Source organism: Epinephelus moara, chromosome 24, assembly GCF_006386435.1.
Source record: "Epinephelus moara isolate mb chromosome 24, YSFRI_EMoa_1.0, whole genome shotgun sequence".
Taxonomy (NCBI): Eukaryota; Metazoa; Chordata; class Actinopteri; order Perciformes; family Serranidae; genus Epinephelus; species Epinephelus moara.
Window position 1 is genome coordinate 957103 of NC_065529.1, and position 8529 is coordinate 965631.

At 41.9% G+C, this 8529-nt stretch overlaps 1 protein-coding gene across 1 annotated transcript in view; it reads right to left on the reverse strand.

Moving 5' to 3' along the window:
• Positions 1-8529, reverse strand: part of plekha6 (pleckstrin homology domain containing, family A member 6) — a 277398-nt gene that overhangs the window by 201131 nt on the left and 67738 nt on the right. Inside the window, exons 4-5 of the mRNA XM_050038755.1 lie at positions 6004-6120; positions 4766-4838 (exon numbers count right to left, since the gene is read on the reverse strand). Of these exons, the coding sequence (XP_049894712.1) occupies positions 4766-4838; positions 6004-6120 (190 nt within the window). The remainder of the gene's footprint in view (positions 1-4765; positions 4839-6003; positions 6121-8529) is intronic.

Below are 8529 nucleotides of genomic sequence, written 5' to 3' on the forward strand. Positions count from 1 at the left end.
TATAGCCTACCTGTATCAAAATGTATAATTTTCAGCAGCGGTTTGTGTGACAGCTGCCACGGTCGGAGGTATAACCAGCGGGGCAGCTGCTGGTTCTGTGGCGCTGGCTTGGGGTCCACTCTCCCCTGGTGGAGTGGAGGGTGGCCGGGTTGCCAGGGGCAGACGGCTCCATGTGATGGTGTTTCCTCTCTGGTTCTTCCGTGCTCAGCCTTATTTTTATCTTCTTATTTATTTATTTATTAGTGGCATTTGCGTTTGGATTCAGTTACAGCAGACGGATGGCAATCTGAAATGGAATGAAGCCCACAGACGGCGGACAGCAGCTACAAAACAGTAGTGGAACGCGCCCCATCCGCCCACAGCCCAATGCTCTTAAAGCCCTATGCTATCAAAAGCTGGCAAAATACATTTATTTTATTTTATGGCCTTGACATTAACCTGTCATATTGTTGAGTTATCAAGGACACTTCGGCGTTTTTGTAGGAATGTTAAAGATATCATTGAGGAAAACGAGGTTGACGTGACGTGATTGAATCAGGGAATCCGTGTGTCCACCACGGGAGAGGATCCTAATTGACTTTACATTGGCATTGTTTTCGTGGTGGCAGCACGTAATTTCAACCCATTACGTGCTGCCACCACGGAATGCGGTGTTAAGAGGTCGTGGTCATTTCACGTATTTCTGTGAGATCAGGTTGTGCACGGGGGTAATCAGGTAGTTTTGGCTTGTAGCTAACAGGTGGGGCAGCGGCAGCAGTCTCTGTGTCCTTCCCCTCAGTTCCCTCTCTGACCACAGCTGCACGAGGTCTTTGTTCTGGTGTCCTGTGTGCCCCTGCTCGCATGAGGCTGGTAACATGTGATGCTGCCCGCTTGGTGGTTTCATGACAGCGGGCTATGTCATAAGCCTGGGCTAGTGTGTGGGGTTGCTGTTCTAGTAGTTTCTGCACAATCCATGCATACATGCTACAGCATTTGTGAAAACTTCAACACATATAGTGTCCTGTTCATCATCAGTCCTGTCACTATAAGCTACTGACACCTGCTCATATATGTCATCTCTCAATACATGAAGAGCTTCACCTGGTTTTCGGACCTGCTGTCTCAGTTCAGTAGCTACGGCTGCAGAATACTCTGAAGCAGGGCCGTAAGCAGTCGCCATCTCCTCCACCAGACGGCTGTAGTCCCGCTGCAGTGACCGTGGATTTCTGTGGGCGATTGCCCCGGCTGCACCCAGCAGACAGAACTTAAGCTGGATGGCCATAGTCTTTTTGGACCAGTGATTAGCTTTAGCACAGCTCTCAAACCGGTGCATAAACTCTTTCCATGGAGTGGTGCCATCATACTGACCAGGACGTAAAGTGAGGACTCTCTCTTTGTGGTTATAGTCCTCCTCACTCTCAGATGAAGGGTGGTTGTATGTGACACGGGGTTTGCATACATATGACTTGGGCTGCTCACATTTTGGGGAAGAACACTTTAACTGCACAGTCTCATTGTGGTCTTGCTCAAAAAAATGTCCATAATTTAGGGGTGGGTTGTAGCATAGGGTGTGTGGCTGTGGGCATGGGGGAAATGATGGATAACAAGGGGCTGGTGTGCTTTGAACAAAACTTTCCAGGTGAGCCGGAGCAAAGGGGTTTGAGTTGGGTGTTGAGACGACTGCAGTCACTGGCAAAACTGTACTGTGCATGTTTAATGTCTGGACATGGGCTTGGGGATTATGCACATTATACCATGGGGCTGCTCCACAGTCTTTGAAACAGTCATTTTCCCCATGAACATCAACTAAAGGGTTAGTGCTAGACAGCTTTAATGGAGCTGGAACATATGGTGTTTCACCAGTCTGTTGTTTCACTGTAACCAGACCATCCTCACACAGAAACGGGTTATAATGTCCCTCATTTTCGCTTGCTTTATTCACCACTGTTAGTGACATAAACGGGTTAGAATAGTTCGTCATTTCTCCCGGCCGAGCCGCGGGGAATCAGCTAGCAGCCGCCATTAGCTTAGCTTTAGCTTCTTCACCGTATGGGGGGAATACGGCACTTTGCTGACTATTACGGTTTATTTCACCGCTTTGCTCACCACTCGTGTTGTCTATCTGGACGCCAGTGTTAACCATTCCTTACTCAGCGTCCGAACCGTGGTTTGGAGGCACAGGGGAGACTTACTAGGCTGCTCCAGGGCTGAAGTGGCCGCTCGTCTTCGGGGTTAACTCCCTACACTTTATGTTCAACAGGTGGCAAGCAAGGCACAGGGAAGACGTCTTGGAGGTTGAGGAGTTGTAGCATTTATTGCAAATACACCACACTTCAAGTACACTGCACTGAATTTCTGTAAACATTAGCTACTGCTAACTTTACTCCTTTCTCTGTTTCTCTCTGTCCGGTCGCCAGCTTCACTCACGCTCTCTTTCCCAGACACACACACACTCTCAAGACACAACCCCACTACGCACACACCTTGCGCACTGAGCTATTCCCTGCTGATTTACGTCACTTCTATAACAAAAGTGATTACAACCCAATGGTGAAACAAGTCATTTTACGGGGTTGTGATGCTCAAAACAAATGTATCATTGATTTACAGACGTCTCTTTCGCAATGTAAGGCAATGGGAAAAGTCTCTTTGGGCTGCAGGGCGTCACATGACGGAGTAATTATTTGGTGTCTACACAAATTTGCTTCAGAGTTCAGAACACTTCCTGAAAGAAAGATGGTCTGGCTGGTGGGCAGTACTTGGTGCTTCAATCAACTGTTACCAATATGGTGAAAGGTCATAAACTCTCATTTTAAAGCTAAATGGTCACTACAATAAAACATTTGAGGTGAGAAATAGAAAATGCAGTAAAAAATCTTGATTCATATTTGATCAACACTGCCTAGTTTGGCAGTTTGACTGCAGTTCATGGGCAGTAACTGACATGAATAACAGCTGTGTTAGAGACTCCTCTTCGTCTGATTGGTTATTTTCAGTGCACCACAGTAGTTTCTAGCAAATGCCATTAAAGGCAGCAGCAAGGAAAGGAACTTTTCAGCAAATATGACACAAAGTGATTTTCTTAACGCTTAGATGCATAAGTGGGGTCAAAAATGACCCCAGGGGTTGTTTTTCTTCAATATATATGGAATTAAAAGTTTTTATCATTTCATATTCCAGGTATTTCTCATAAGACATATTTTTGACATGAGGCCATTTGCATTTTAAAAAAGAATTATATACATTTTAAGAAATTGTTGTTTTTGTATCACTACCCCACTCTTCCATAAGTGGGGTCAAAAATGACTCCAAGCATTTTCTATGGAATATCAAGGGTTAGACCTAGGAATCTTTGATTCTTATCAACTAAGACTGTCAGGTATACATTTACTGTCGCACTTACACATCTAATGCCAGCAATCTCACCACCCAGGAAGATTTTTAAACTGCAACATACATGTTAGTATTAAATTTATTTTATATCTTGGAATACATATGACGTTATAAAATATGAACTTATTTTCTACATCCATGACTTTTGTGTGATAAAGTATAGTATTATTGTCATCAAATCAGCCTACTTTGTAGTTAGCTAACACTAGCTAACTAAGTTAGCTAGTGTTATATCATACACAACAAAACCCATACTGATGAAATAAAGAAGAACAACAAACTTTCAGACTTTACAGAAAGAATGACTGAATTACTCACAGCTCAGTGTGTGCCACAGTCTGTGGCTTGACAAATGAAATGTACTCAGGTGACAGAACTTTCAAATCAATTAAAAAAATAAATTTAAAAAAAGCAAGGGATGTTGTAGTGTGTGTGTAGGGCACAGGAGCTGGGTGAGTGCTCTATCCCAGCATAAAGTCTCTCCTTACACTGCATGCAGCCACAGCCAGCCATCCGTTAGTACTCTCCCTTTTCTTATTGATTTTGGTTTCTATAGTATCTATTTTTAAATACTCTGTATTTTTTTAATCAGACTTAATAAATTGACTGGTTTAGTGGCCACACATGTAATTTGTTAAGCTATGAGTAAAGGTAAAATCTGCCGGTTGCTAAGCTAATTTGTTCAATATGAAAGTGCTTAAGCTAATAATGAGTGACTTACAAAAACAATTGTTTCATCTGTGAACCTTGACAGCTATTAATGAGCTGAATTTGATACTTTTGTTAAATGATCTTGTTATTTAATGGCTGCTGGAAGAAGTTTGCCTTTCACACTTTAAATCAGATAACCCTGACGTTTTATGAAAAAAGGTAATGGTTTGAGTTGAAATGAAAAGATTTCCCCCATAAAGAGCTTTCTGTCAGAGAGCCCTGAAGGTTAATTTATCCCATGTACTGTTTTATGTGTGTTACAGGAGTACAATTATTTATGTATTGCTTTTATCTTTTATAGCCAAAAGTAAAACAGAAAGGGGTGGCAGCTTCTTCTATAACTGACTGTTAAATGGACAATGATACTATCTCATATCTATCACAGGCCACTGAATCACATCAAAACGAAATCATACTGTGGCAGATTTAGTGATATCGGCCAATAATTTATCATTGTCCAAAGAATAGATATAATATTGCATCATGATGAAACTAGTGATTAATACTCCTAATCATCAGTATGCTGTATATTTTGTTATTAAAGATGTGATGTGCTAAATGAAACAGATGAACAAGTTACTAGCCCTCATGTTGCCAAGACATCCTCTAAATACACGACAACTTCTCATTAAACATTCACAAGAGCAGAAATCTGAAATGGAGAACAGAATGAAGCACAAACCTTTGTAGTAGAAAAGACACCTGTCAGTGAGGACGAACCACCTCTTGTTCCATTGCTTCACTCCACTGCTGGCCTGCAGGAACACATGTCATAACAATAAACAATAAAACTACAATACGACATTTCTAAACAAAAACAGCTACCAACACCAACAGCTGCTCTATCACAAACCTTAACCAGGGTGTTGCCACTTGTCATATCTTACAACAGTTAACGTAACCTCACTGAAACAATGTAACCTAACTAAACACGGTGTGGTTCAGCACAGACATTACAACTACATTAGTATGAGTACACTAATAATAAGATGTGAAGTGCTTTGTGATTTTAATCCTACTCGAAAGAATAAATGAAAAATATAAAGGATGAGCTGGCTGATAACTGCCAACTGAAGAAGCAGCCAAGCCACCGCTTCAGAGAACTGAACATTGCCCACAAGCATCGTCATGCCTTTGATACTCAAACAGAAATGTATACAAAAGCGTGTGCCACATTTACACACAGACTGTCGATCTCTTCACACACATAATTATGAAACAAATCTATCTCCATACACTTCACCATAATATTGCCCCTTGAACTTTGACCCTCTTGCTCATATCTCTATTGCAGTCTGTAGCAAAAAATCTAAGGTAAAAAGAAAGAGTATGCAATTCGAAATGCAGCCCATGAGCTGTCGTCTGTTTGCAGCTGAGTCAATGTGACATATCTTTAGCTGTGCAGAGGATTGTGGGTCAGAATAGCCAGAAAGGCATACTGGATGGCATATTGCAAAATATGATCAGATGCAGTAAAACATCCTGGAATTTTTGGTACACAATTGACATACTGGTATATTAAATCATTTTCTAGCATACTAAATAGTATGGTGCGGAAATGCTTCAAATTATTTCACTAAAAGTAAGCACTAGCTAAAGCTGTCACTAACCTTTTCGAATCGCTTTTAAGGGTAGCTTTGGCTTTGGGGAGGAAGCAGGTCCTCCACTAATCAGAGGATCATTTGATCATATGCTCCTCCAGTATGCATATCTATGTATCCTTGGACAAGATACTGAACCTTAAATTGCTCTTTGTAGTCTTGGTGACCAGTGTATGACAGTGACATATAGTGTGAAAACACTTTGAGTGGTCAGAGGAAAGGTGCTATACAAGTGCAGGTCCATTTACCATTTACCGTCTGTATTTCAGCTGATACATGACTAATGGTATTCTTCTTTAATATGAATAATACTTTTTACCTGCTTACATAGCCATCCCTGTTTGTTGACTTCTGCTTTGGGGTTCCTGCGCATAGAGTTGGACCGCTTGCCAAATGTCGCTGCCGTTCTCGAAGTACCTCTGACAGTATGGGATGGCTGCAGGTCAGAAGTAAAAAGAAGAAAGATAGACATAGATAGATAGATAGATAGATAGATAGATAGATAGATAGATAGATGATTGTGATTGTGTATTTATTAAATAACATTTATCAAATACCAAGCAAGTAACACTGTAATGACTTATAGAGGACTGATAGAGATTCAAGTCTTTGTTTTCATTTCTGTTTGTTTTCATTTTTTTTCCTGCGTTAAAGGGTTTTTTTAGGTAGTTTTTCCTTATCCACTGCAAGGGTCCTAAGGACAGAGGGATGTTGTATGCTGTAAAGCCCTCTGAGGCAAATTGGGATTTGTGATATTGGGCTTTATAAATAAAATTGACTGACTGAAATTGCTAGTGCATGCAGAGATTTTAAGTTAACTTACGTAATTAATGACATGTGTTGTGTTGTCTTTCTACTGAGGTAAACAGCTGATCAATTCATTATCCGGATCGCGAGCACCTGGGCCCATGGTGCTGTGACGCATATAAACAGTGCTGGCTGATGCCGCACTCTCTCTCTCCCTGGACTCTTCGCCAGTGCCCGTACTTTTGTTTGGCTTTTCTATTTCTTTTAGGTTATCTCCACAACACCACACCCCGCATGCTCCACACATCCACATGTACACTGCTGATCACACTGACTAACACACCCCATACCTGCATTATGTTTATTTATGTTGCTTTACTTAAATAAATATTTGTATTTGAGTTCACGCTGTGTCTCTCCGTTTTTGTCATTGCCTTTGAGCCGGGTTATGACAAGGTTAAAGAAACATGCTAGGTCAAGGGGGAGCCAGGACGACAGGTCAAAGTGGTGATGTCATTAACATCCCCACACTCCAAGATTGGGTACCAAGCCCCAAGCCCTTACGAGACAGATTCCCTTACAGCAAGGGCAAATGACCTGAAATTGACAAGGTACTTTGTGAAAGTCTACTAGATGATGGGAATGCAGTACTACAAACTATCCCCACTAGGATCATAACTGAGACAAATCAGCTGATATACACCACAGCAACAGTGTTACTGGGGTTCTTGGCTACAAGATGAACATCATGAGCCAGAAAGAGCGTTACCCTCCATGGAAAAGGAGGCTGGATGGCAAGATCAAGGCAACACGGAGCAGAAAGGTGTGGGGAAAAAGGGGATACCCAGGAAGTTCAACTCACTGTCTATACCTGAGGCAGTGGAGACTGCCAAACAAAGGCTCACAGCTCTGGCTACCCGCCTACAGAGATACACAAGAGAAGAAGAAGCTAGGAGAATAAACCAATCCATCCAAAGTGTACTCTCAGTGGCAAGGTAACAACATGAGTATAGATCTACCTAGGGCTGAAACTGAACAATATTGGAAGAACATATGGGAAGAGCAGGCATCGCATAACACCGATGCTAAGTGGCTCGTGGATCTGAGAGCAGACCACAGCAATCTCCAAGAACAAGAGCCAGTTACATTACATCGGCAGACATCCAAGAAAGAATATCAGGTATGAAGCTGAGCTGGACAACAATGAGTCCTAACATGATCCACTGGCTAAAGAAACTAACTGCACTCCATAAACGCCTGGTAGCACAAATGAACCAGCTGCCAATGGATGGGACTCATCCAGAGTGTGGAGTGTGTAAATCACCCCCTTCTCTCTGAATTTGTATTGTTGCCTTCAGGCCGTCGGTGGAAGGTGCCTGCTCTTAGGACAAAGAGATTTAAGGTTTCCTTCGTCCCTTCAGTCATTCAATTGTTGAACAGCAGTCTGTAAATTGTTTATGTGCTTATGTCTATTTGCACAGATTATTCAGGCTGCTGGCATCTGCATTTCATGTCTACATATTGCATTTTCATTTGCATTTGCACTGGCACTTATTTTCCTGTTAATCTTCATTTATTTTTATTTTTATTTTTAAAGCCTCCTAGAAACTGCCCATTATGTCATGTTATGTGTTTTTGTCCATCAGTGTTTTGTATATTGTATGTTTTGTGTATTTTCCTGGCTGCAAACCAATTTCCCTGAAAGGGACAAAAAAGATACTTTGACTTTGAGAGTGGCTGACCTAAGAATGGACAGCCCTGATCATGAGGGATCCCCAGAAGGTCCCATCCAACTACCGGCCAATAATGGAAGCTCCTGTCTGGCATCATAGCGGCTAAGATGAATAGGCACATGGCCCAATACATGGCCCAGAAAGTAATTGATAGTAATGCCAGGTGAGCTAAGCACCAGCTAAAGGTTGATAGAGCAATCAATCAATCAATCAATTTTATTTATAAAGCCCAATATCACAAATCACAATTTGCCTCACAGGGCTTTACAGCATACGACATCCCTCTGTCCTTATGACCCTCGCAGCGGATAAGGAAAAACTCCCCAAAAAAACCCTTTAACGGGGAAAAAAAAACGGTAGAAACC